General features: G+C 57.5%; 1 protein-coding gene across 3 annotated transcripts; it reads right to left on the reverse strand.

Annotated features, from left to right (window-relative positions):
- Window positions 1-5,126: 5,126 nt before the first annotated feature.
- EHD1 (EH domain containing 1) lies at window positions 5,127-27,064 on the reverse strand. 3 transcript variants are annotated; one of them, XM_028501198.2, is made up of 7 exons: window positions 26,878-27,064; window positions 25,208-25,332; window positions 24,416-24,842; window positions 20,820-20,917; window positions 8,746-9,158; window positions 6,303-6,467; window positions 5,127-5,868 (listed from the first exon to the last, which is right to left on the reverse strand). In XM_028501198.2, exons 3-7 carry the CDS (start codon window positions 24,817-24,819, stop codon window positions 5,344-5,346), a joined length of 1,605 nt encoding a protein of 534 aa, XP_028356999.1. In that variant the 5' UTR covers window positions 24,820-24,842; window positions 25,208-25,332; window positions 26,878-27,064; the 3' UTR covers window positions 5,127-5,343. The 3 variants fall into 3 exon arrangements, with proteins under 3 accessions (XP_028356999.1, XP_007110082.1, XP_007110081.1); XM_007110020.4 differs by lacking the exon at window positions 25,208-25,332; XM_007110019.3 differs by lacking the exons at window positions 25,208-25,332; window positions 26,878-27,064 and having other exon boundaries at window positions 24,416-25,083.
- Between the last annotated feature and the right edge of the window lie 703 nt (window positions 27,065-27,767).

A 27,767-nucleotide genomic window follows, 5' to 3' on the forward strand; every position in this document is an offset into this window, starting at 1 on the left:
GTTCCCTGATCCTGTGGGTGGGGCCCTGGACCGGGGGGGCGGGGGGGGGGGGGTGGGTGCTCCAGGGATGAGTGAGTCTGAGCAGGAGACCTCCACCATCCCTTTCTTCCCACCGCGTCCTTATTCACACTCCTCTGGTCACTGGTCACTGCTTCCTGGAGGGCCACCTCCTCCATAACCTCTCTCCCCTCTGAGCCCCTTTGGCATTGAGGTGCTGGCACTAGCTCTCACCCAGCCCTGAGGGCAGCAGACTTGCATTTCTACGCGCTTCTGAGCATTTCAAAGTGAACGCAGATCCGTTCTCTTCACAAGGGCCCTGCCAGAAGGAGGAAGTTATTATTTCCCTCCCTTATTAACAGGTTAATACCTTGAGGATGGGGAGGTGGGTGGTGGGTAGTGCTGGCCTCGAGCGCCTTACCCAGGTTCCAGGCCTAGGCCAGCGCCTGGCAGCAGAAGGGCAGCGTGTGGCATCCGGACTCTGGGGACAGGGGACAGGGGGAGGCCAGACTACGGTGGACTCGATGTATGTAGGCTTCCGAGGAGGGTCTTAGACGGTGAGAAAAGGGAACTGTCTGTCAGTTTAATGACCCAGGCCTGGCAGAAGGGAAGGACGGTTCAGATGAGGGGGGGGACCCCAAAGAGGAGGAAGGTGAGAGCCCAGGGGAAAGCAGGGAACCCAGGTTTTCTGACCCCCATAGCGTAGGCCGCTGGGTCTGGGAGGGGCCCAGACACAAGGCAGGCTCCAGGGTCTGTCACATCTGTACCCACATCTTAGGCCTCCGGACCCTGGTCTGTGGCTCCCCTTTCCCCCAAGGTCAAGGTTCAGCACAGGTGGCTGAGGATGAGCCTCTCCCAGCCCTCCCTTCCGAAGCTGCTCTCAGCATATAGTCCCGCAGGGCTAACTAGAATGGCAGGCCACCCCTGCCCTCGGCCACACCGGAAGTGCAGCGCCCACTCCTGGCCCAGGAGCCAGAGAACAAGGAGAAGCGGCTGTGGGATCCTACAGCCCTGCGTACTGTTGAGCGACTTCTGTCTCTCTGGGTCCCTGTCTCTGTACGAAATAGAGAACTGCCCCAGCTCAGGAGTGGGCGGCCCATGGTACAGGGAGCGGCCTGCAGTAGTGGCTGGAGCTTGACTCTCTAGGAGGAGCACGTCGGGAGCTCACGTAGAGTTGCACTGCTGCTCAGGCCTCCAGGTTTGGCTGAAATGTGTGTATTCCCTGGCGGTCCAGTGGTCAGGACTCCGCACTTTCACTGCCGAGGGCACGGGTTCAATCCCTGGTCAGGGAACGAAGATCCCGTAAGCCGTGAAGAGAGGCAAAAAAAAAAATGTGTCTTCTGGGGCGGCTTGCGGGGAGGGTCTGATGCAGACGGTGGGGGTGAGGGTCCCCACTCCCCACGCTAGTCCTTGGCAGCCCCCCCACGCCCACTGCCCACCCACCCCAGCACACCAAGGATGTGTCCTTTGAAAGGTCCACACCCCAGATGGGTAGACATGTGGTGATTTCATCATCCTGGCTTTCCTTCCAAAAACCTCCTCTGTGCTGCTCCAACACGTCACAGGGGCTCCCAGGCTCCAGGGCCACAGCGGCTGCGGCCCCATGTGGCTTTATCATTATCCATCCCTCTGGGAGCACAGGAAGCCAGGCCCAAGCCCCCTCAGCCCCCACCCCTCTGGCCCCTGGGCGCCGCCAAGTCTGCGAGTTGCTTTAGGGAAGGGTGGGTCCCGCCTGCTTTGTTCTGGGAGTTGCGTGGGGAGCTGGGCTCCCTGCACCGACCCTCACCACCACCCTGATCGGCCTCCCCGAGGTGCTCAGGAAAGGTGGCCACTCAAGTCGGGCATCCATGGGCCCTGCCTCTGGGAAGCAGGGGTCACTTTCTGCGTCGGACACCTGAGGGGAGAGGAGAGGACGGCTGAGCCCCAGCAGGTGGCAGGGGTGGGATTCGAACTCCTGCCTGTCTGCCCTGAGGTGCTGCTTTGAACGCTGAGGGGCAGGACTGATGGGTGGGCTTCCTAACCTTGCCACAGCCTGGAGGCCTTGGGCAGGTCCTCTGACCAGCCCACGTGAGATAATAAGCGGGCACTGGGTGGGAGTCACGACTGATTAACCCTTTGTTTATCAAAGAGCAGAAGAAATGTTTATTGCTCTCACCCGGAACCTCCAGGTGTAAAACAGAGCTGCTGTGCGGGGGCCCGGAGGCAGTGGGCGGGCCCCCGTGTCCCCTGGGCCCTGGGATCTGGGGTCCCTGGGGCTCGCAGACTTGGTGGCGCCCAAGGGCCAGAGGGGTGGGCAGACTGCCCCAAAGGTCTCTGATGCCAGGAGCCCTGGCAGCCGGGTGGAGCCCTGTCCTGACCCCAGACCAGCCTCTGAAGAGGGGGGCCTTTCACCCAGGGCCCTGGCCAGCTAGGGAGCTGGGGAGGAGGCAAGGGGTGCGGGCTGGTGCCCGGGAGGGTGGTCACACCTTAGCGCACCCCACTGGCCCTCCTGAACCCCCTTATGGCCGGGAGAGGACTCCCCCACAGCCTGTAAAACCCCAACCAGGCCACGAGCTCCGGGGCTGCACGGGGGGGCAGATGCCTGCCCTCGGCCCCTCTTCCAGCCTCAGACCAGCAGTCACTTTCTGGGGCAGCCTTAGGGGGTTCACCGCCCCCTGCCACCCCACGCTGGGACATGCGGGGATGGGGGGACCGGAAGCACGGTCCTGTGTTCTCTTTGTGTTCTAACAGCTTCAACAAGCATCTCCCTGTCTCGGGTGACCCTGGAAATTGAGGGGCTGCCCCAAGCTTTCAGGGCCCCGGGCTGGAGTGACGGCATTTAAGCTTCAAGGTGCGTTTCTCAAACCTGAGTCTACAGCTGCATACTTTGGGGGAAGAAGTGAGCCATCAGATTTGTTTTTCCTTTGAAAGGGTATTTTCCATTAGAAACACAGCGGAGCGCCCCATCTGGGGTTGAGCTGACCCAGGTTTGAATCTCCTCCCGCTACACTCGCTCTTCAAGCTCTCCTGAGTCTTAGGTTCTTGGCTGTGACATGGAGAGAACGCTGACCTCCTGGGTCACGAGGATCAGGGTGAACCATGAGTGGTGCCGGGAGGGTGGGAAGCCTCTGCGGCCATCAGGCCGGACGCCCGCCACCTGGGCTAGAGCACTCAGCCTGGCCCTCAAAACCCGCAGGCACCTGTTCACATCCTGCCTTTTGCCACAAGCGTTCCTGGAGCAGTCTTCCCGACTGCACCTCAAATCTGCACCCTTCCACGGCGTCGGCTCCCAGTTTGTCACCCTCCCCTCTGTGGGTACGAAACAGTCCCCTATCTGCCACATGGGCCGGCCCCACCCTTTGTAGTTTTGTTGCTGGTGTTACCTGCTTGGTCCGCCTTCAAAGTACTGGCTTCTCTAAACGACCCTGGGGCCAGCACAGAGCCCAGGATATACCGTCTGCCTGACCCCTCCCAGTGCCCTAAGCCCCATGGGCGCCCACCTGTCCGTCCACAGCTAGGGCAGAGCCCAGGTTGAAGGAGACACTGTGAAGATCACACGGGGGGGCGCCTGCTCCCCCAACCCCTGGGGGGCACAGCCTAGTCATTAGTCATCAGAGGCTCTCCCAGCTTCACCCCATCCTTCCCCCCAATAAACTATTCCTGCTCAGCCCCCATCTAGCACAAGGAAAGGGGGCCATCAGCCCCATTCGCAGGCCTCACCCTGCAAGGCTTGCCCATCTGTCTCCGCTGGTATCTTGGACCCCCGCGTGCTCTGCCAGCGCCCCCGCAGGCACCGTGGGCAGCAGGCCGCGGGAAGAGACATCTCAGCACCAGAAGCCAGCTTCAGCACAGTTAAACTTTCTTTAATGCAAGAAAAAAAAAAGTCCTGTCTTCAGTTTGCTTTTCCTTCCCACAGGCAAGCGTGGTTAAGCCACTGCACCGTAAACAGTGAATTCCCAACGAGGACACAGTGTGGAATGGTGGGCTGAGGCTGCAGGTAACACGGACAGTTCCTGGAGACTCGGACCCAGCAGAGGCCTAGAGAGCAGCACTAGGAGGGTGGGCCGGGGTCAGAGGTCAGAGTGGAGGCGTCCCTGAGACCCCCGAGGGCGTGCCTGGTGGGAAGCCTGCCCCCGCCCCCCGCCCGCCCCCAGCCCCCCGCCCCGCCACAGTGGCTCTGTGACGACGGCTCCAGGCCCTGGCGGCTGACCACTGGCTGGCAGGTATGTCCAGGCCCCCGAAAGCCCAGCCGAGGCAAAGCAGAGTGAGGCGGCCTCCTCTGGCCGCTGGCTGGCTCGGGTTTCGAGCCGCTCAGCCTGGGGGCCCGCTACACTAAGGACATCCACGTGGAGCACCGGCCTCCTTTGCTCAACGGGAGGAAGTCAGGTGGGAGAGGGAAGGGGCTGGGCTGTCCCTGGTCTCTCTGTCTGGCCACCAGGCCCGGGCTGGAGCACCAAGCCACAGCAGGGTCGTGAGGACCCACCGCCCACCAATGGTGGGACAGAGAGGTGTACCAGAATGTCCTAGGAAAGTTGAGAGGGTGAATCAGGAAACACTGCCTCTGGGGTCCCTGGCAGGGTGTGCTCTGCACGCACCCCACATCTAATGGCTCCTGAGTGGAGCTGTCCCCTGGCTGGAGCGTGGGGAAGGAGACAAAAATCACAGCTTCTGAACAAGTGGTTGGGAACTTACTGGAAAATTCAGTCAAGTATGAAAGGTGTCACTTTACAGAACAAAAACCAGCTTATGTATTTCTCTGGAAGATGTTCTCTCACACCCACCTGTCCCCCGGACTCCCCACAAACAGGCAGCTGGGCCTGGCTCCTGTGACTTCCGAGCCAGGGGACACGAGAGCGAAGGCAGGGCCTGTGGACAGGGGGCCGCTGCGAACGGAAGGAGGAAGGCACAAGAAGAACCAGCTGAATCTGGGAGCAGGGGGAGGGGGCAGGGCCGGGTGGAGAAGGAAGCCACTGGCCGAGCCACTCAGCCTGAAACAGACGGGACCGCGTCCCCGTCTACACGCAGGCCGCAGCTGCAGGAGGGGCGAGCCAGGCGACTTCCCCGGCAGGAGGTGAGGACAAGGACGGGGAGGACAGAGGCTGTGCGTGCGTGGGGCTGCTGGACGGAGGAGGAGGAGGCAAGAAAGAACGCTGCCTCTAACATTATATATTAAAAATATCCATGGTTCTTATGCACAAAATTCCATCGAGTATCACCCCTGCCTCCCCAGGAGCAGCCTTAAGACAAAGATGGTGGTTTTCCTTTGCGAGCTGAGGAAATACCGCTCGGTCTTTACGGTCTTGGGAACCGCTGACCCTCCCCTCCCCTGCAGCCTCCGCCTGGCCAGCCGGTGGGAGTAGGGGTCGCTCACTCGTGCCTCCGCTTGGAGGGCGGGATCAGGTGCGGGGGCAGGTCGGCGGGCAGCTCGTGGCCCTCCAGCTTGACTTTGATGAGGTGGTTGGCCAGGGCGAACTCCTCGTCGTCCAGCAGCCCGTCCCGATCCACGTCGGCCAGCTTCCAGATCTTCCCCAGCACCGTGTTGGGCAGCTTGGACTTCACCATCTCCTTCTTGGCGTTGGCGCCCGTGATCTTGCCATTGACGGGCGACAGTGTGTAGAAGATCTCGTCGTAGGTGGGCTTGTCCTTGCCCACCACCCACTCGACGTCGTCGATGCCCTCGCCGGCCCCCTCGCCGTAGCCGTGCCCAAAGGGCCCGTTCATGGTGCCGTCGAAAGCGCCGCCCTTCACGACCTGGGCAGGCATCAGGGACTCCTCCTGGCGCACGATCACCATCAGCCGGGCGATGTCGTTGGCCAGCATGTCGTCCACCGTGTCCAGCAGCTTGGGCTTCAGGGCCTGGAACTTGCTGAAGTCCTGGGTCTGCAGGAGCTCCTGTGGCGGGAGTGGAGGAAGGACAGGGTTGGGGCGGCCCCTCCCGGGCTCCGGCACCGAGGGTGCAGCAAGGGTGCCCGAGCAGAGAGATCTGGCTCCGCGTCACGGCCCCAACCACTTAACACCTTGGCTCCCCCTTCTCTAAGTCGGAGGGAAAAACAGTCCCCTCCGTGCAGGACTGTGGCAGGATTAACTGGGAGGAGGCTGGGGTGCCTGGCACAGCCCCGCCCTCCCCCTCCCCCTCAGGGTGAGTCACCACATTCCCCTGTGAGGTGTCACGGGCCTGGGTCAACTACTCCGATCGGGTGGGGCGCTGGTGATTAATCGGGCTGCTTCCACTTTGGGAGGCCCCGCCCCATGGAGCCGGGGCTCCCTCCAGAACCACTGCCCCAGTGCCCCAGCCGTCCTCATTCCCACCCGAGGGGCAGCCGTACCTGCATCTTGCGGAGGCTGGGGAAGTCGCCGGGGGAGATCTGATGCTCCCGTTCAATCTTCTGGTAGATCTCGCCCAGGTTGTTCACCAGCTCTTTCTTTTTGCTCTCTTTACCGAAGACATTGGGCATCTCCTTCTTGAGGGAGCTGATGATGTAGGCGTGCACCTGTGACGACAGAGAAGGGGTGGGTGTCAGGTGCTTCCCGGACACCTTGTTGGGAGCGTGGCCTGCACCTGTGCAGCCCTGGAAAGCTGGATTGTAACCCGGGACAGCTAACCACAGCCGCGGCCCGAAGCCCGTGTTCCTTCCATTTCTTGGCACGCACACCCCTCCCCGGTGACCCCTCTGCACATCAGAGACACCGAGCGCATTCCTACCAAGGCAAGCAGAGCCGTGCCATCCTGCTTACACAAGTCTGTGGATGCTGGTGCCATGAACTCCAACACAGCCTGAGTTATGCCCCGCTTTATCATCCTGACAGCCTCGGGGATGACTAAGGATTAGGAAAATCCCACAAGGCTTTCCCCAGATGTTTCAGGCTTTACGCAGTACCTCGGGTAGCCATCTCCCCACAGCGGGCCAGCAACTCTGGCAACCTTGCAAAGGCACAGCCCTCAAATCCCTCTGCCTTGCCAAGCAACGTCCTGCCGAGGAGGGCTGCAGCCAGCCAGCCTCACACCCCCTTCTCCCAGACTGCCAGCTCCACCCCCAAAAACCTCTCCACTGGCCTGACCTTGTCTGCCGGGGGCTGAGACCTGGCTGAGAACTGCCCCAGGGAAACAGGCTGGTCACAGAGTCACAGTCACAGCTCTGCCCATCACGGGCCAGCAGAGGAGTGACTCAGTCCAGGAAAAGGAAACAGTCTCAAGACAGCAGGTGCAGGACAAGACTGGAGAGGCTGGGGCTTTCCAGGCAGGGTGTCTCAATGTGCCCGAGGGCCACGCGATTACACACCATCTCTGAAAATGAGCAGGCACGGCCTGAAGTCTGCCCTTTGTTCTGTCCTGGAAGGAGGCTGAGCGAGAGCACTGGAAGCCCTGCCAGGAGAGGGGCTGGACGGGGAAGGAGGGGAGCTGCCCTTCCCTGAGACTGAGCAGAGGCTGGACTGGAAACCAGGAGGCCAGCTCTCTCCTCTATTCACCGCCTCTTCCCCTTCAGCTCAGGACATCGCTTGGCCCTTCGAGGCCAGGAGCCAGCTATGTGGATTTTTCTCATGGGCTCCTTTCTCAGAACCAGTTCCACTCATCAGGAAGCTTCCAGAAGTGAGATATCCACAGAAACGTGCAGCCGTGTACCCTCCAGAGCAGGGTGCAGGCATCTTTACTTGGCATACAGGTCACCAGGGAACTGTGTCCAAATGCAGATTATGGTTCAGTAGGGCAGAGGTGGGGCCTCAGAACCTATGCTTCTAGCAAGTTCCGATCTGCTGGTCCTGGAGCACTTTGGGTAACCAGAGAGGAGACAGAGCCGGGGGTAAAGGGTGCAGGGTCGCTTCTCATTATTCAGGCCAGGGAGCACCCAAAGCTACCCGACTCCAGGCCTCAGGACAGTGTAGGGTGCCCTGGGCCACTGTGTTTGGCCCGTGGCAGAGTCCCAGAGCCTCTGGGCCACACAGAAGGGAGCCTCACAATGCGGTACTATTCAAAATCGTGTCCTAAGGGGACGTGCTCTGCTGCTCAGTGTTTGACGGGCCCACTGGCGGCATTACCCTTCCTTCCCCAGCCCCAGCCACCCCGGGGTCCCGCTGAAGTGCTCGGCCGGGCGCTGAGACCCCAAACTCCTGAGTAATTCAGATGCTGTCCACAGGTGTCAGCAGGCCTTGTGCTTCCATGGAAGAGCAGGGATAGTTCACAAGGCCTCTGGGGCAGAGGCCATCAGCGCTCTCCCTGGGCCCGCAGGTTTGCGCCCCATCTCTCCACTAACTACCTCCCGTCTCGGCGTAAGCATCGTCTCCCGCCCGAGGCCCGCCAGCCGAGCCCGCCCTCCCAGGACAGCTCATCCCGGGCCGACCCCGAGACAGTACAAATAAATCGTACTTTCTTTTTCTTTATGTGTTCTGCCTTCCCCTGCACGGCTGACAAGTGCCAGGAGGGTGGGGACCTGTCAGTCCCCACTGCGTCCCCAGCACCCAGCACATGCTGCGTGCACTCCAGTGCTCAGCAGACCTGGGGGGAAACTGATGAGCCCTCGAGCAGCATCCCCACCCACTCTCCACCCCCCAGGCTGCCCCCGGCACAGTGGTACCTTCTTATTTGATGTTTATATGTGTTAAAAAGAATCTCAGGAAAAGGCTGCTCCCACGGGGGCACAAGAGGACAGGTTCAGACAAGGCATGGCACACGGCAGCCATGGGTCTGCAGGGCTGGGTCCTGGGCATCCAGTCCCGGGGCCCCGAGTGGCCATCCCAGAGCCCCCTGGGGCTGCGTCCCCACCCTGGGTTTACCTTGGCCAGCCGCGCCCGCTTGATCAGGTCATTGAGCTTCCTGAGGGCGGCGTTTCGGGGCAGAGACTGGATGTCTTTGAAGAGGTCCTGCTCCTCGGCCTCGAAGAGCTTGCGGTTGTCGGGGATGAGGAGCGGGTGCGACCAGAAGGAGCCGATGTACACCCTGACCACCTCGGGGGTGTTGATGATCTTCCCCAGGGACCACATGAGGGCCCCGTAGACCCGCATCAGCTGCTGGGTCTCGATCTGGTCGGCCTTGTTCAGCACCACGCGGATCTTGTCCTCGTGGTTCTTGAGCGCCTTGATGACTTCCGAGAACTCGTCGGAGATGTCCAGCTTGTGGGCATCAAAGAGCAGGATGATGCGGTCCACGCGCTCAGCGAACCACTCGAGGACGGCCGCAAAGTCGTAACCTGCGGGAAGAGAAGGGCGAGTCAGGGGCGCCAGGGCCAGGTGGTCTGATGGCTCTCCTCCCTGACTTGGCCTGGTTACTTCTCAGCCTGGGGTCATTTAAATTTCCAGAATGTACTTAAGTGGACAGTACAGTGCCCTGAGGGCAGGTTCATCAGGCCTCCCCTACTTCCGTACCCACCACGGTGACACCCTCACCCATGCAGCACCTGGCACGAAGAGGCACTTAACAAATAAATAATTCAAGGGAAGTCACAAAGTCCAAGCTCTAAAGTGGGTCGAACTACGGCAAGAGTGAGGAGGAGACCCCAGGAGCACAGCTCAACACCGGGCGGCAAGAACAGATCTGGGGGCTGTTGGCTGGGTGCCCCTGCACGGCAGCGACAATCAACAGCAGTAAGACCTACAGCTGCTGCTTGTCCGGTGCTATGTGCTGGGCTGCCTGTTCTGCAGGACTCTCATTCATTCCCTACAAGCTACAGCTCGGGGGCCAGATCTGGCTCACGACCTGTTTTCATAAATAAAGCTTTACTGGAACACAGCCTGCTCATCTGTACTCTCTGGCTGCTTCTGAGCTACAAGAGCAGAGCTCAGTTGTGGCAGAGACCATGAGGCCCCCAAAGCCAAAAAGTTAACACTCTGACCCGTAGAGAAAACGTTTGCTGACCCCTGCGCTACAGGCCTATTAAGTGCTGCAAACCACCTCCCCTTTCTCGACCTTAAACGCTTCTCTAAAATGAAGCGACTGGACTAAGCTCCAGCTCCCAACTCTATTCTGTGCTGTTTCCTGCCAACAATTAAGGCCGTTGGTGAACTGTGCCGTCTGCAGCAGGACTGCTGACAGAACCGTCTAGTTTCAGCTCGATTCACGGCCCCCCAGCTTAAAACTGCACTTCCCAGCCTCTCTGCAGCAGAAATGAAGAAGCAAAGAAAAGGTGCACCAGCCCTTTGTCCTCCTCTCCCTTCCCAAGGACTGGAATGCAGGTGTGAGGGCAGAAGCTGGAATAACCACCCTGGGTTCAGGATGGCCTTGGACTGTTGTATTTCACACCAACTATCAGATACCTGATTTAAAAGCCCATGGATTTGTGGGTCTCTGCAAAAGCGGTTTAATTTGTAGCCTATTTTACAATTATGCCACCTCAAAATGTTTCCACTTCTTGCACTGTCCCCAGAGGAAGCGAAAATTCTGTTTCTTATCTTTTGAGACTACTAAGAGATAGTAGACCATGTGGAAACAATGGCCCTAGAGTCTTTGGGAAGCTTGGGTCCCAGCCCCCGAGACGCCATCTCTCTGGGTGACTCCGGGCAAGTCCCCTTGTTCCTCACCGGCAGGCCACAGGCCACCCCCAATGCAGGCTGGCCCTCTTAGGAACCGCTGCGTCCTTCCCAGAGCACAGTCACGCCCCCGAGAAGAAGGCAGAGAGCCACTCCTATAGAGAAGAGCCTGGGACGCTGCCCAGAACAGGCCAAAACCAACCCCCCACCGCCACCAGGCTGGAATGTAGACGTGCCTTCTCTAGATGGCAGGAAACAGAAAAGCAGCAGGTAGAGGGCAGACCAAAGAAAAGGACCAAGTGTCAACAAAAGGCCCAGAGTGACTCACGCGGCCACGGGGACGGCAGCCCTCACCGCCACCCCCCTTGTAAGGCGTGGGCTGAGGCGTCTCGCCGAGCCTCCGGGGCTGAATGGGAGTCCACAGGCAGCCCAGGAGGCCACCTCCACTCTAAGATAAAGAGAGCCGTGTGGGGCGTGCCTGGGGTGAAGCTGTGCCCGGTTAGACAAACATTCCAGCCGCCCCGTACCCAGGTCCAAGTGGGCTCCAGAGCTGTCTGCGCAGCTGAAGCCGCAGCCTTGCAGGCCTCTCCCCGCACCCAAGCACTCAGAAACAACACAGGCTTTTAGTAAGAAAGCCCTGGATTTAACTCCCGGCTCCAGCCACTGACTCTGTGACCCCAAGTTCTTAACTTCCGAGTTAACACTTTTTCATCTGTAAAAGCCAAATAACAATTCCTCCTCCTAAGATCACAGGGAGGATTAAATGAGGTGACGTGTTGCGTTCCCAGCACAGGCCCCAGCGCCAGAGCGACACCCGCGGGTCGGGCAGGCCCAGGACGGGGAGAAGAGGCAGGGCCCCCTGGAACGAGGGCTGAGGGGCCGGGGCTGCATCACTGATCAGAAACTAAGGTGGCAGATGATCAGCCTGGCTCTGAGGCCGGAGGCCAGTGTTGTCCTCATGGCAAGACACCGAACCTCAAGGAAAACCCCGAACGCATGGCTTCTGTGGGTGTAGCTCGCAGCCTCGCCAGGGCAACCTGTCCCCGCCACCGCACGGGGAGAAATAGCCTGCTTTTTAAAACAATATTTATTTATTTTTGGCTGCACTGGGTCTTCGTTGCTGCGCGCGCGCTTTCTCTAGTTGTGGCGAGCGGGGGCTACTCTTCCTTGCTGTGCCTTGTCTTGTTGCAGAGCATAGGCTCTAAGCGCGTGGGCTTCAGTAGTTGTGGCACACGGGCTCAGTAGTTGTGGCTCGCGGGCTCTAGAGCGCAGGCTCAGTAGTTGTGGCACACGGGCCTAGTTGCTCTGCGGCACGTGGGATCTTCCCGGACCAGGGCTCGAACCCACGTCCCCTGCATCGACAGGCGGATTCTTAACCACTGCGCCACCAGGGAAGTCCCTAGCTTCTTAACAGCATAGCAGTGAAGTGGAGTTGGTGGCAGCAAAGCCCCTGTGAACCTGAACTTGAGCCTGGGCAGGGGAGCCATCAGTCTTCCAGAGGCCCATGCAGACAAAGGAAACGGCCGGGCTACCAGATTCCTCACGCCCAGAGGACGTGGGAAGGCAAGGAGCAAGGGCCAGGTTACTCCTACGCCCGCCACCAGCCACCACCGGGCTGCTGGTTCCAAAGTACAAGGTTCCTACGTCCCCGGACGCACGGAGCAGGCTGAGGGACACGGGCAGGGAGCAGGGCCAGCCCGGCCTCGCCGCCACCGCCTTTTATGGCCAGCTCTGGGAATGGCAGGTCGGCGCTGAAAAAACGATGACTCAGGACTGAACCGCTGCTCTCTCAGCAACAATGAGGCTCAACTTCTCCCCTCGTCAGACTGTTTGTCCTCAGACCACCGCAAGTTCAAACGACCACAGATTCACACAGCTGGGGAGGCGGCAATGCTGAAACCGAGGGACTGGGAACAGGGGCGCCCTGACGGGCTGGGCTCGAGGCCAAGTTAGCTTTGGCCAGGGATTGAGGCCGGCATGCAGGGAGCCGAGGTCACCCCCGACTCCACCCAGTGTGGCCTCACTCCTTCCATCCCTGTGGTGGGGGCGGGGGTGGGGGCAGATGATGGCAGGAGAGGAGGAGGAGGGGGAGGAGAGAGAGGAGGAGCCTATGAATGAGGCACCAGGTCCACAAGCCCCCAGCCAGAGCGAGCGCCCCGCACGGCCCTACTGCAAACCCAGTTACTCGCCAGCACCTCAAGTTGGAGCCAACAGAGCTAAGCCCATTTTTTTGTAGGTGAATGAAATTTCCTGTTTATATGGAAAGTGCTCACACTTTTGGTGAGAGAGAGCCGGTGGCTGGCCAAGCACGCCCACAGGTCATGCAGAGGGTCACAAGGCTCAGGCTCGTGCGATGTCATCACAGGTGGAGGACCACGTCCTGCCACGTGGCCGCAGCCTCCCCAGGCCCACCTGGCACACCTCAGCCCGCCAACCCCTCACCCGGCCCGCGTGTCTCCACAGGCAACAAGGGCTGGGCTGACCCACATCTGCGGTGCCCAGAGCATCGACCGAGTCCCCGCACTGGCCACCATCAGCCCGGGGCTCGGCGGCAGGTGACAAGTGCAGGGACCAGGGACACATCCAGAGAGGAGCACCCTGCCCCCAGCACTGCCCCAGGCACTGGGCCTTCAGGCTCTGGGACAACCTAGAGGTCGGCCTCGGCGGCAGGACCAGGCATCACACATCACCTAACGCACGGCAAGTCCTCGGCAGAAGTAGGAGGGCACGAGCGCCCGGTGAGGAGGACACCACGGCCCACGCGCCAGGTGCGAACACAATGCTGCAGCTTCATCCACCTCAGGAGGGACGGTCATGAGGTGCTGACACCCGCAAAGGACACAGACGACACAGCCGGAAGGGGTGAACTGGAAAGAAAGGGCTGACCCTGCGATGTGAGTAAAAGCCAGCACCGATAAGAGACAAGCTGTGGCTCGGAAAGTTCTGGGACCTTGAAACGGTATGAAATGATGAAATAAGCCCGTCTTAGGGTATGAGTCCACTGGCGTGAGGCGCCTAGCGTCAAATCCAGAGGCAGAAAGTAGAACGGTGGGGGCCAGGGGCTGGGGAGGGGGAGAGGTGTTGTAGTTTAATGGGGACAGAGTTTCAGTTTGAGAAGAGAAAAAAGGTTCTGGAGGTGATGATGGTGATGTTTGTACAACAATGAGAATGTACTTAATGCCACTGAACTGTGCACTTAAAAATGGTTAAAATGGTAAATCTTACTTTATGCATATTTTACACAGGCTGTGCAGACAGGAGGCCCAAGCCTGCCTCTCACCTTGGCTCTGTTCCCACCAAGCCTCCTGCAGGGCCCGGGTGCTCCAGGGGTCCTGCCTCTGCAGTGCTGGCTGCCCTCCTCACCGGGTCTGCCATCCCACCCTCCAACACTGAGGCGAAGAGGGAGAGGTTGTGATGTGTCCTCGCCCTAGCCAGCACTCTCCAAACACAGGTAGTTGCAGTAGCTGGGGGGAAATGCTGCTTCAGACATTCCAGAAGTTTCTAGAATGCAAACAATAGAGGGTTTGTCTCCAATCGACTTTTGTTTCCTGCCATTAAAGCTGCGTGGGCCTCCGCGTTTCTTGCCACGGCTCCCATCACCACGCTTAACCTGTGCCGGGGCCGGGAGGAAGGGGTGCAGGAGCATGAGAGAGATTAAAGAGCTTAGAATCTACACCGTGAGGACTTGTTCTGAGCTTCCTTAAGCTAAAGTTCTTAAGGGAAGGACCCTTCCAGTGGCACAGAGGTTGGGAGAAAGGGGCCTCCCACGCCTAGGCATTTACCCAAGAGAAACTGAGAAATTGGGACTTTCCTGGCGGTCCAGTGGTTAAGACTCCGCACTTCCAATGCGGGGCGGGGGGGTGGCGGGGGAGGCGGGTTCAAGCCTTGGTCAGGGAACTAAGATTCCACATGCCACGAGGCGCGGCCAAAAAAAAAAAAAAAAAAGAAACAGAAATTAAAATTTGTACTCTACACGAATGTTTATAGCAGCTTTATTCAAAACTGCCCCAAACTGGAAACCCAGATGCCCCTCAGTAGGAGGATGGATGACAGGTTATGGTACATCCGTATCACGGGGTACAACAGCTACAAAAAGGAATGAACTGCAGATTCTCAAAGAAATGATGAACCTCAAAAGCACATGCTTAAGTGCAAGACAGACACAAAAGGCTTCACACTGTATGATTCCATTTCTGACATTCTGGAAAGGCACAACTTTAGGGGCAAAGATCAGCGGTTGCCTGATGAGGGACTACAAAGGGGTGCAGGGGACTTTCTGGGCTGATGGAAACTCTGTATCTTGGTCGTCATGGTGGTTACACGACTGGTGCATTGGGTGGATTTTACCGTATCTAACACAGATCTCAATAAATCTGGCCCAGAAAAATCAGCAACGAAGGACGGGGTGGGGGGCAGCGGCAGGGGAGGCCAGAGGGAGGGGCAGGAGGACTCTCGAATCAGGCCTGAACCTTCTACTCTCCGAGCCTCTGCTTCTTCAACTGCAACGCGAAGAGGGCAGGTTTCCGCTGCGTGAGCGAGTGAGCGCCTGGCCCACTGTAAGCGCTTCGTAAATGTTTGCGGTCCTTTACTCACAGGATTTGTATTTGGGCCCAAGAAGCTCAGATTCCGAAGGGTGTGTAGGCAACGACTGCTTCTAATGCGTGAAGAATGCCTGTTACCCCAAATATAAACCGAGCATTTGCAGGCGCTCAGGCAGCTGCCGGGGAACAGGTGGGGCGCCAGCAGGGGCTGCTTCACTCCCCCGCGGGCAGAGCAGCCAAAAGCTGGACAGGGGCAGTGGGGGGGCTGGACGGGCTGGTGGGGAGGCGACGAGAGGAAGGCCCTGAGGAGGGCAGCTGTGCAGAGGCTGGGCTCGCACCAGAGGAGGTCCTGGAGTCTGAAGGGAAACCCCTGCTGAGTCAACGCTTCCCCCTCTTCCAGCCTCCACGGGCTGTTATTCAGAGAAAGGTCTTCCTCATCGAAGTCTGAGAATTGCTGGGCTTTTCAGTGTACTTTTACTTAGCTGACATTTGCTGGACACTGAACTGGGCAGCAGGCACTAGGGTAGGAGCTTAACACACGTAGATTCGTGCAATCATTGACAAGAACCAAGAGGCTGGCACTGCTATTCCTGTTCTATTGATGCGGCTCCCAGGGGTGCAGCAACTCCCTAGGGCCCCCAGCTCCTAAGTACTGATCTGGGACTCGAATCCCTGTCATCATCTGTGCTGAGGGTGCTGGGAACCTAGGAGGGATGCAGGGCTCAGCCTTGCACAGGGCTTTTGAGGCAGCCTCATGGAGCCATTCTCTGGGGTGCAGAAAACCCTTGTGAAACGCTGGCATGGAGGGCTTTTAGGGCTGGGGCATCTCAGGAGGTGGTCAGCAGGAAGGGACACCTGTGGGTCAGAGGGCTCCAGGTTTGGGCCAGGGAGCCCCTACCCGACTGTTGAGCCAGATGGCTCCTGACCTTGGATGGAGCCTGGGATCCAGGGATAGTCAGCAGGGGGGACAAGTTAGAACCCGGGGGACAAGTGAGATCCCAGGGGAACGGCCAGCCATAGCCAGGGCTCCTAAGGCCTGTCCATGGATGGCTGGGGGGGCATGGGTGGGAATTTCCAGCTGGAGGCAGAGAATAGGGAGAAAAAAAGCAGGTCTCAGCACTGCTGTTCAAAGCTCTGAACCTCAGGTCCACTTCTGGACTGGGAGTCCGATCTCGGGCGGGGAGAGAAGCAGTGTGGCCTCTGGGCATTCGGGGAGAGCTGAGCCCGGCACAGCACCGGCCCAGCAGGGCGAAGGGCTCGTCCGAGCCAAGCTCTCGGAGCTCCTCAGCCCAGAGCACCGGTCTTCAGCACACTGCGGCATGAGCACGGACTCTGCTGGGTTCGAATCCCAGCGCCAACTCGTGCTAGCCTATGTCCTCTTGGGCTACTTAACTTTGCTAAGCCTCCGTTTCCTCATCTGAAGAGCAGCAGCTTCCTCACAGATGCAGCTGCTGCAATAAGCGAGTGGGGCTGGTTCCCATGGCAGAGGCCAGCAGAGAGCCAGGCATGAGGCTGGCCGGGCTCCATCTCCTAATCCAAGCTGAAACAACTCGACCTTGCTGACTCGACTCCCACGGGGGAAAATGAGGCCCAAAAGTTACAGCTCAGCTCACAGCCTCGCAGTGACAATGGCGGGGGTGCCCTGGCCAGGCCCCTGACCCCGGGCTGAGGCTTCCACCAAAGCGCCTCCGGCCGCTGCCCACAGAGGACCCGCATGGGAAGACATGCTCCCTCCCAGGTCCTGCCACGACTGTGCCGGCGGCCAGCAGCCTGGGAGCCCAAGGCACCAGCTCCACCGGGCCCCAGATGCCCTCTGGAATGTCCTTTATCAGTCACACGGGCAGCACCCAAGAATGAACACTGTCCCCGTAGGTCACCTTTCTCTGCTGACACAAGAGAACTTTATCTTCAAAGGCACTCAGGAGATTAGCACAACGGGGAGGCGCAGCCCAAGACCCCCCAGAGGTTCCTACTCCTCCCTGGAGCAATTCTCAGGGGTCTCTTGCAGAGCCTTGGGTGTATCCCAACTGCTTTGGGCCTGCTCAGGCCTTACTTTATCTTTCCACGCAGTATTTCCTGCACACGTTAGGCACCGTGGGGAAAGGGGAAAAAGTCAGGAGGGGCTAGGCAGAGAGGGTGGGAAGTGGAAGTAAATGTAATTAGCGACACTAACGTCTACGAAGCCTCCAGAAGGATGCTCCGCTTCCAGGGAATGAGGTCGACAGACCGCGGAAATGCATGCTGCTTGCCCAGGACACACATTTTCTGTTGGCCCAACCTTTTTGAGAGGGAAACACCTGCCTTCCACACTGTCAGCAAAGGGAGCAGAGAGGTGGCCGCCGGGGAGCCTGGAACACACTGTCCTACTCTGACTTCCTCTGCCAGGTGACATGGGACCTTTGCAATGACAGATGAATGGGGTCTCCAAGAGGGAGAAACCTACCCCTTCAGCGTCCACCTGGAGAACACCACCCCGGAAGCCACACCCAGCACGTCTAAGAGGTACCGCCCGAAGGTCTTTCTTCTCCACTGATAAAACGCTGACTCCAAACACATCCCACGGCAAATCCCAACTTGGTAACTGTTAGTAGAATACTTTAAACCAAGACCTCTAGGGTTATGGAGGGAAAGATCTCTATTCCACAGGAGGAAAGCCCTCCTCCAATGAGAGTGATGCACTTGTCTTTAAGCCAACCTCCTTCATCCTGCCCATGATGGGTGGGGGAGGGTCCCTGGCTGCCCAGAGACCCAGAGGGGCCACACTGTAAGGGAGCAGGGTTGGGGGGGAATACAGGCAGTCTCCTGCTGGCTTCCTCCTCCAAGTAACTGCCACCTACATGGGTAACTTGCGGGCCAGGACTGTCTGGTCCCCACCAGCGAGATGCACCCTGCGCCTGACTGGAGAGCACGCTGAGGCACTGCTCTGGTGCCTGTCCCACAGAGAACAAGTTTGGACACCACTGCCTGCCTTTCTACTAATGTGGTAAGGAAGCAGAGGGAAGGGGAGGGAAACACCCCAGCAGGCAGGGCCAGGATACGCTTTGCAGCAAGACAGTGTTAGACACTCCCAACTCCTCAGTCTGCTGAGACTAAGGCCCCAGGCTGAAGTGTCAAAGACAGCCCAGCAGGGGAACTTCACAGCACTGGTGGAAAACTGCTGTTTCTGAGTTCAACAGGGGCCATAAGGACCCTAAGCCTTTCCCTCAAATACCTTTATTTATTTGTTTATTTATTTTTAAAATTTATTTTTGGCTGCGCTGGGTCTTCGCTGCTGTGCGCGGGCTTTCTCCAGTTGCGGCGAGCGGGGGCTACCCTTCGTGGCAGTGCGTGGGCTTCTCATTGCGGTGTCTTCTCTCGTGTGGAGCACGGGCTCTAGAGCGCAGGCTCAGTAGTCGTGGCGCACGGGCTTAGACGCTCCACGGCTTGTGGGATCTTCCCGGACCAGGGCTCGAACCCGCGTCCCCTGCATTGGCGGGCGGATTCTTAACCACTGCACCACCAGGGAAGACCTCCCTCAAACACCTTAACTGCCAGCTCTGAAGGATATAAGGCGTATGGCATTTGGGGGAGGATAAGCCTCTTTTTATGAGCTATTATTGTCCCTTATCCAAAGATGCATTCACATCAAGTGACCTATCTGATCTGATAGCTGCCAGTTGGGAGAACTCCTCCCCAGCGTATTCCCCCAGGTCATTAAAGACATAACTCTACAGAGCCTCAAAGAAAGTCCCTCCAGGATAGCTCAATCCTGGAGGTAGATGGAGAATAAATTCCCTTTTGTGGGTCTTTCTCTTTTTTTTTTTTTTTTTTTTTTTTTTTTTTTTTTTTTGTGGTATGCCCAGCGTATTCCCCCAGGTCATTAAAGACATAACTCTACAGAGCCTCAAAGAAAGTCCCTCCAGGATACCTCAATCCTGGAGGTAGATGGAGAATAAATTCCCTTTTGTGGGTCTTTCTCTTTAAGAGTAACTAATTCAGGGACTTCCCTTGTGGCGCAGTGGTTAAGAATCCGCCTGCCAATGCAGGGGACATGAGTTCGATCCCCGGTCCGGGAAGATCCCACATGCCGTGGAGCAACTAAGCCCGTGCGCCACAACTACTGAGCCCATGTGCCACAACTACTGAAGCCCATGCGCCTAGAGCCCACGCTCCGCAACAAGAGGAGCCACCGCAATGAGAAGACCGCGCGCCGCAATGAAGAGTAGCCCCTGCTTGCCGCAACTAGAGAAAGCCTGTGCGCAGCAATGGAGACCCAGTGCATCCGAAAATAAATAAATAAAAGAAACAAATTTATTAAAAGAAAAGAGTAACTTGTTCAGATTTTCTAGCCTTCCTCTGGCAAATGACAAGGCAAAAGCCTTGTTTATCAGGCATTTTCTTAAAACCAGGTTAGAACAATAACAGTAGTAAGAAAGAAAAAACTGGCCCTTGCCCCCCCTAGAAGTGTCATTATCATCGGGGTGGAGAACATAAAAGTTTAAACCAGACTGAGAGACAGAGAGCAGTTTCAGTATGCTCTGATGCAATCCCATATTGGCAGGGGCCCACAAGCCGGGAAAAAAAGAGAAGCAGGGTTTCTCAGCACTGAAAATGGGGCCCCTACCCCCTCACGGCCTCAGCAGAGACACACTGCCTCCCAAATCTCAGGCTGCTGGCTTCAACTGCAAAGCTCACTAATGCTAGGCGGCCCAGAGGGAAAGGGGGTACAGGAGAGATTTGCAAGTTAATGATAAACAAATCTGGCCACTTGTCCTCAACCCCCTGAGTCTGATCTTGTTTCATTTTTACATTTGCAGCCGCAGCCTCCACTCTTAGCCGGCCCCCATGCTCCTCCCAGAGAGCATTCAGGCATGAGGCTCCCCTCCCTTCTACAAAAAGGGGCAGCAGCAGAAATATAACCCAGTTCAGGTGCATCCTGAACCAGATCTTTAGAAAAGCTTGGCACACTCAAGACAGGAGTTTACACAACTAGAATGGGCCTGGTGCACTAATACTCCGCGTGAAAACCTTACGCCACGCGCGGCACCCAGGGAGGCTACCGATGACCGACATTTAAGCAAATGTAAACACCTTCCCAAGGTCCAACATGGTTAACAAATTCCTGCTAGCTTCTCCTTTCGGCTGGCTCTTTAAAGTCAAACCGTTGGGGCTTCCCTGGTGGCGCAGTGGTTGAGAGTCCGCCTGCCGATGCAGGGGAACCGGGTTCGCGCCCCGGCCTGGGAGGATCCCACATGCCGCGGAGCGGCTGGGCCCGTCCGCCACAACTGCTGAGCCTGCGCGTCCGGCGCCTGTGCTCCGCAACGGGAGAGGCCACAACGGTGAGAGGCCCGCGGACCGAAAAAAAAAAAAAAAAAAAAAAAAAGTCAAACTGTTCTCTCACAGTCCTGCTGGACCCACTAGGAATTTATACAGCTCTGGGAGGCAAAGCTTTGAAACACAAACTAAGGTGAATGAGCCCCAGGGGAGCCAGGGGCTCATTCAGAACAGTAATGCTGGCTGAGGTACCTGGAGCCCAGACACGGAGCAATCTCCTGGGACCTCACAGCCAGCTAGGACCCTGTCTTCCTTTCCAGAAGGCCCCAGGGGCTGGGAAGCTTGAAAACCACATAGAACTGGCTGTTGTCTCACCCTGACAGCTCCTGTAACCTCAGCAAAGGGAACCAAGGAAAAAGCAAGCTCCGGCCCCCACTGGGCTCGGCGTACCATGCAGATACAAGGCTGATGTAAAATGGGTTCTCACTTGGGCTGGGAGAGACTTGGGCAGCATTTGGTCCGTGTCACAGACGTCAGATGGAAGTCGTCTGACTATAGCGGGTGCCCTGGGCTGTGTCAGAGCCTGTTTACCTCTGCTGATGCGCTGTTTCTCTCCAGACAGGATCCCGGGAGTGTCGATGATGCTTATGCTGTCCAAGACCGGGTTGGGCAGCTGGGCGCACATGAACCTGCACGAGAGCAAGAGCCCAGAAGAGAGATGTCAAGACTCGGGTATCGCTGCTCTAGATGGGACAGCAGCGATTTCTGTACTCCTTCGTCTCCGCCTCTGGCTTCCTTTCCAGAAGAAAGTAACGGAAAGGAGGTTTTCTATTGTCTTAAGTTTCCAGGAGTGGGAATTCCCCGCGGTCCAGTGGTTAGGATTCTGCACTTCCACTGCAGGGGGCACGGACGGGTTCCATCCCCGGTCGGGAAACTAAGATCCCGCGAGCCACGAGGCCAAAAAAAAAAAAAAAGTTTCCAGGGGTGGCCAGCAAATCGCACATATCGTCTTAACTGGGAATCCAACCAGCAGGCTCCAACGGACCCACATCAGCACTTCCCTCACTCAGCTTTTCTCCCAGGGCTTGAGGATTCAGCTTTCAAGTTGCTGACGTGTTAGTGAAAACTGCACAAGCCTAGGGTCACCATTCAATTCCGGAAGGAATAGAGAAGGGTGACAACTGAGACCTTGGAATTCCACATTACAATTTTCAACCACTTGGCCAAACTTCCACACTGCGAGAGACGGCCCTGTCCTACTGCTGCTGGGGCCAGCCCTCCCTTCAACCCAGCTGCTCAGGTGAAGGGACTGCAGTGGGCAGCCGCTGACAGCCAGGGGACCACGCGGGCCGGTACATGGTGGGGCAGGGAAGTACAGACACCATTCTCTCAACGTCAAGGCAGAATGAGGAAAAACAGAGAGGCTGGCAACTCACGGACCACGGCTCAGCTGTGTGTGCCTGAGTTCCCACCGAGTTTAGAACAGCCCAGAACAGCAAGGGCTGTCCCAACCGACAGCAGAGATTCTTGACTGGACACGGAAAAGGCTCCTTTAAAAACTTCTCTGGAAAAGGTATTGTGAGCAAAGAAAATACTGGCCCATTGTCCAGGAATCTGCCATGATTAGCTTCCCCTCTTGGTCCCACCCCCCAAGTGACCCGCAGCCCAGAGGCGGGGGCAGCTGGCCAGGGTGAGAGGTACTGCCTGCAAGCACAACAAAGCAGAAGCAGCTGACCGCAGGATGAAGAAACCTTGGACCTCATCCTCACCGTGCCAGCAGCAGAGCACACGTGCTGTAAAGGACTGCACGACCTGGGGCTCCTGCTGGGGAAGGAGTCAGGGAAGAGAAAACCAAAACAAGACGAGAAGCAACATACATAAAAATGCCTTGTGAAGGGCCTCGTAAGTTAACATCTCTGCGGATCGGGCGCTCTGCAAAGCCCGGGGAGTGAGGCCGAAAATACGAGAGGGAGCAGGCGGTACAGATGCATCCTATCCTGTTTCCTCACCAACAAGGACGCACAGATTTCATCTTGAGCTACAAGTTACCAGTTACGCAATGAGTTTACGCAGGATACTCTTAGGATACCGTGCCTGCGCCTGGCCTCCTGCTCTCTCTGATTTTAGCCTTCGAGCAGCCACTTAGCGGGAAGAGGCCGGAAAGTCCAGTCCATGATTCAACGAGTCTCTTTAAGAGTGCGGGAGAGGCTGTGTCAGCCACTGAAAAGCCCCCTTTGTGTGCCCTGGCTGGCTGGGCGGCGCTGGTGTACTACACAGGCTGACACAGCTGGGGGCCTCAGCTCCAGTGCAAACCCACACCCCAACCCTTGGCTGATGAGGTCCCTTCCGGCAGGGCCATTCATTACTAGTGTTCTGGGACCCTCTGGAGATGAAGTGGTGGCAGAAGGAAATAAAAGTGTGGCTCTCGGATGCTGTGGCACTGGCATCAGGATGCCTCCCTTCGAGCCGGCGCTCCTGACCTGCTCTTTTTTTCAGGGAGAAGTAGCAGGAGGTGGTAACTGGCTGCACAAAGGCAGACAGTTGGCACTGCATTAACCAGCTCGCGAACTCGACAAATCAGCTAGGCTCTGAGAGCCGCGGTTTCCGGAATGAGGTAGGGGTTGCCTAGCTGATGTCTAAGATCCCTCCCAGCTCTGAAACTTTAGGTCTCCAAATTCAGAAAACAGGTCATACGCCCATTTCTCCTTACAAAAAAGGTCACCTCTCACAATCAAAAGAGGACAGCAGGAGATGTAGCTCCTTCCTTCAAGCTTCCCAAATGTCTCCAGGAAAGCAGACCTAATAATGCTTGGAATTCCCAGCACAGCAGCCAGACTTTCCACTGGACCGTATGGCCCCCACCAGCTGACAGCCAGCCAATCGCCTACCTACAGGCACAACAATTCTCAAACCCCGGTATCCCCTGAGGCCGGGCTCCTGGTTAGGAAGGCCCTGCCTCTTCAGGAGTCTCACCCAAAGGGCTTTACTCTGGCCCTGACTCACAAACCATCAGCCGTGAAACAGGAAGACAGGTTTAAATGCCCGAGAGAGGCAAAAAGACAACAGAAGACTGCCTGTCTTCTCCATAAAGGTCAGCTCTGCGCACAGAGGTAGGCCGGGCCACTGGCCTGAATCGAGGGCAAGCTGGTCTACCCTGTGCGGCTGGACAGTGTCTGGAAAGGAATGTGATCATACAGGGCGGAGACCTTCTGGAAGGCCAGAGTCAAGGATTCTTTCCTAGGCTCTTCCCCAGACGAGGCGTGTGGAGTCTCTCCTTGAATGGGGCTTGGCAGAAATGACAAATTTGTGAAGTCCTTTGCTGTGTCCCCTGGGGGTGGGGGGAGGGATTTTAGACTCCCCATTGAGCAGGACCTTGGAGTTTCTTTAGAGAAAAGTGAACTTGGCTGCAGCACTCCTGAGGAGGCCAATGCATTTCATTCATAGCATCGTGAAGGTTAGAACCTCGGAGAATTACCCTCATCAGGGTTTTACCCATTTAACTGGGGAAACTGAGGCCCAAGTAGGTTAGGGAACATCCTAGTGAGTCTAAGCAGCCGGGATCTCATTCCAGGGCTCCAGGGCCCACCGCCTGGCAGCACAGACCCTTACCCCTGAAACCCCTAAAGCACCACAGGACGTTCAGAACTGCCCCTGGGAGAAGTGCTGGTCCTCACCCTGTCTGCTGCTTCTGCAGGCCGCCCCAAACTCAGCAGGCCACAGCAGATCCTCTCCCACCGGTCCCTGGGGAGGCACAGCACAGCACACCAGCAAAGGGAATGGCTAAAAGTTTCACCGTAGTTTTCCGTGACACTTAAGAAACAGACCCGTGAAGGGAGGGGTGAAGGGGTTGGTTTGAATGAATTAGGTGCGTCCAGTCTGGGGGAAGGTGGTGGAGACCAAGACTGAGGGTAGTGAGTCTGGGATCTGCCAGGGGGGTTGGGAGTTAAACCGATAACCTGGAAAATTCTGGAGGGGGAGGAGGTGACAGAGCCGGGGGAGCCGGCGACGCCCACTCGCAGACCCCCTCGTAAGGGTTTTCTATGGGAAGCGGCAGGGGACCCAGTCCGAGGGAGTGGTCGCTAAGGGTCTCGCGGGGGCCTCGGAGACAAAGAACAGCGGGGGCGGCGGTCACAGGACGGTCGGGACCCCGGCCACCCCATCTGCCTCCTGGGTCAAGGGGTGGGTACCTGTTGAGGAAGGCGTTGCCGAAGGCGTTGAGCTTGCGGAAAGGGCGCCGCGGGTCGACGACGAGCGCGTTGCCCGGCACCACGCCCTCGGTGGGGCCATGCATGACCGCGATGAAGGAGTCGGTGGTGGGCTCGGGCCCGATGCGCATCCCGGGGAAGTCCTGCTCGATCAGGTGCCGGATGAAGGTGGTCTTGCCCGTGCTGTACTGGCCCACGAGGAGCACCATAGGCTTGTTGTCGAAGTCAGCGTCCTCCAGCGCGGGCGAGTGGAACTCGTGGAAGCGGTAGTGCTCCTCCAGGGGCAGCAGCTTCTGCGCGTATAGTTGCCGCAACCCCTCGGCCACCGTCTGGAAGAGCTCCGGCTCCTTCTTGCGGCGGGCATCCTTGCTGACCCAGCTGAACATGCTGCCGGAGGCCGGGCTGGCTGCTGCAGGGTAGAGTGATGGCTGAGAGCCGGGCGAGGGCGAGGAGCCGAAGCTGGGCCGGGCCTGCCGGCTGAGGAGCTGCGGGCCAGGGGGCGGGGAGCAGCCCGCACTGCGCAGGCGTACGGCACAGCCCACGGAGAACCCTCTGCGCAGTGGAGCGCGCGCCTCGCCGTGCTCCCTTTATAAGGCCCGGCCGCGCGTTCCGGCGCGCGCGCACCGCAGCCACGCGGGGCCGCGGGGAAGGAGGAGCCCCGCCCACGCGCTCCGCGCCACGTCTTCCCCTCCCCCACCTCCCATTGGCCGATTCCAAATCTCGCGAGCGCCGGTTGTTCCGCTTGCCCCGGCCCGGGTGCCGTGGCAACCGCACCTGTTTCTCCCCGCCCCTTGGGGGACGCGTCGGTCGCGGGAACGCTATGGTTGGAAAGGCTGGAAGTGGGAGTCCGGAGCGAGGAGGTCCCAGGGTCTGCGCGCCTTCCATACCCGGCGAGAGTCCTAGTTAGACACCCCAGTACCCTGAATACGCGCCCCACCCGCAGTTCCCCCAGGAACGGTCCTCCTCCTCCCACTCGCTCAGAATCCCCAGCGCCTCCTGTCTGCATTGCCCTTCCTTGCCTCCTCCTCTCGCCCCTGCTTCTCTGACACTCCCTCTCATCCCCTCATCTTTAATCTGCTTTGGGAGAGGGAGAGACAGGAATGAAGTAGTGGAGGAAGCTGAGGGAGTAGAACATCCAAGGCGGGGTGGTGAGTGGGGAAAGAAAAATGGGAAGGGAGGAGGCCGATGGGGAAAGACCAACCAGCAGCAAGAGGCCTGAGCTCCCCTCAGGCCAAGAATTGGGAGATGGACACTAGCAGTGGAGGACACATATGACATATAACATGTGGGGGAAAAGAGATGGCCTCCCTAAAGAGGCTGCATCTGTGGCGGGGGGAGGGATGTGAAGAGGCAGCCGAGGCCCTCCAGCACTTGAGTTTTGAGGAAGTGAAATTGGAAATTCCCTGTGTGGGGTGGAGGGGAAACATGGGGCAACAGTGAAATCTTATGGGAACTTAGGGGGAATTAAAAAACCCAAATACTTCCGTTTTCCTCTCTGGGTCACCACCAGTTACCATGCTTTACTCTGACCTGTGCCTCCTGCCCTTAACCAGTTCCTGACTGTTCCATTAGGCTCCTTCCCCCACCATCATCCCCGGCCACACGTAGGCCCCCTTGGCTGTCCAGGCTGGTGAGAATCTTCAGTGGGTGATGTCAAAGCTTTGGAGACTGTTATTGTTATGTAACCAGTGTCAGGACACCAAAGTGTCAGGGGTGGGGGTGGTGGGTGCTCCTGGACAGATCTAAGGTGCACCTGGGAACTTGGAGGCCTCATGTCCAACTTTCTGGCTTCTGGGAAGTGTGGGAGCCTTGAGGGCTGGGTGCCTGTTACCAGGGAAGAAAGCAGGCTGGTAGTCTAAGAGGACAGAGGCAGGAACTCAAAACTGAGAATAAGCAGAATATTAGGGGAGCTGAGTCAAGAGAGGGCGAGATGAGAGCTTTCTTGTTGTTTTAATATTTTTTTTGGCCGCACCACGCAGCATGTGGGATCTTAGTTCCTGGACCAGGGATCGAACCCGCGCGCCCTGCAGTGGAAGCGTGGAGTCTTAACCACTGGACCGCCAGGGAAGTCCAGATGGGAGGTCTGATCGCCCACCCCTTGTAGGATCAGGCCTCAGTGCCTTCTGAGGGAATAAATCACATTAAACCGATCGCCTTCCCTCCCCGTCCCTGACCACTGGAGAGCAGCTGAGTAATTCCAGCCCTGTCTGCAGTCTTAGGTCCCTGACTTACTGCTTTTATTTGGGATTTCATTAGTATTCTTTTCATCAATCACAGTAAAACACAGAAGCCATGAGACTCTTTCTTTGGCTTTCTCCTTAAACGGGGATATTGAGACCCCTAGACAGGGCTGTCACCAGAGGCTATGTGCCAGCTGATGACCAAGAGCCTCCAGCAGGCCCAGTCCAGACTTCAGGGCCAGCCTTAGAAGCCAAAGGACTTACCTCCTTCATGGCACTTTGAAGGGTCCACCCCGGAGATGTAATTTCTAGGATGTTCCAGGGAAGGGCCCGAGGCTGAGGATACTGAAAGAGGTGGTTGTCTAGTGGCCTGAATGAGGGTTCCACAAGCTTGTCCCAGCAGCTCTCATGTTGACCTGCCATGGTTTTCACATCTCCCTAGAGCCTTGTGTGCTGGGAAAACCCAGCCCTAAAAAATTGAAAACAACAAAATGTTCCTGGGTTATTTATAAATGAAACCCAGCCCCCGTTGGTTATGTATGGCTGCTTGAGTTTCTCCAAGGACTCAAGGATTGGAAGAAGGGATTTCTCTCCCTCCTGAGACTCCAGCGGGCGGAAATTCGTTTCCCCAATTTCGCAGAGTTGGCACCTAGATCCTGGGCAGCTTCCATATCTAGTAATGCCCCAGCTTGTGAAAATGTCCTAACTTACTTTCTTTTTTGTTTTTTGTTTTTTGTGTAGGATAGATTCTGTTGGGTGGGAAAGTTTCATAGAACGTGAATGAACCGTTTCACTTTTGGTGTCTCCTCTGTTTTTGGCTGGTTCCCTGGCAAAAGGTTGAAGAAGGGTTCAAATATTTTCCTTTTCCTCAGAAATGATGCCCATTCCCCCACTCCCAGTGTTTTCTTCCTTTAAATTCACGTACATGCACTGCCAAACCCTGCCTTGGGTGCCGCTAAGTCTCCTTGGAGACTGCTCCCAGCTAGCAGGAGGGGGTCACCTGCTTGACCTCAAAGCAGTCTACTCAGCCCCATAATGGCCTGGTCTAGAGAAGTGTCTACATGCCCCCTGAAAACAACTTAAAAAGAAAAGAAAAGAAAAACAGAGTTTTCCTCTAAATATGGCAGAAATATCAGGCTGGGAAAAGCCAATAA

Source organism: Physeter macrocephalus, chromosome 16 (genome assembly GCF_002837175.3).
Source record: "Physeter macrocephalus isolate SW-GA chromosome 16, ASM283717v5, whole genome shotgun sequence".
NCBI lineage: Eukaryota > Metazoa > Chordata > Mammalia > Artiodactyla > Physeteridae > Physeter > Physeter macrocephalus.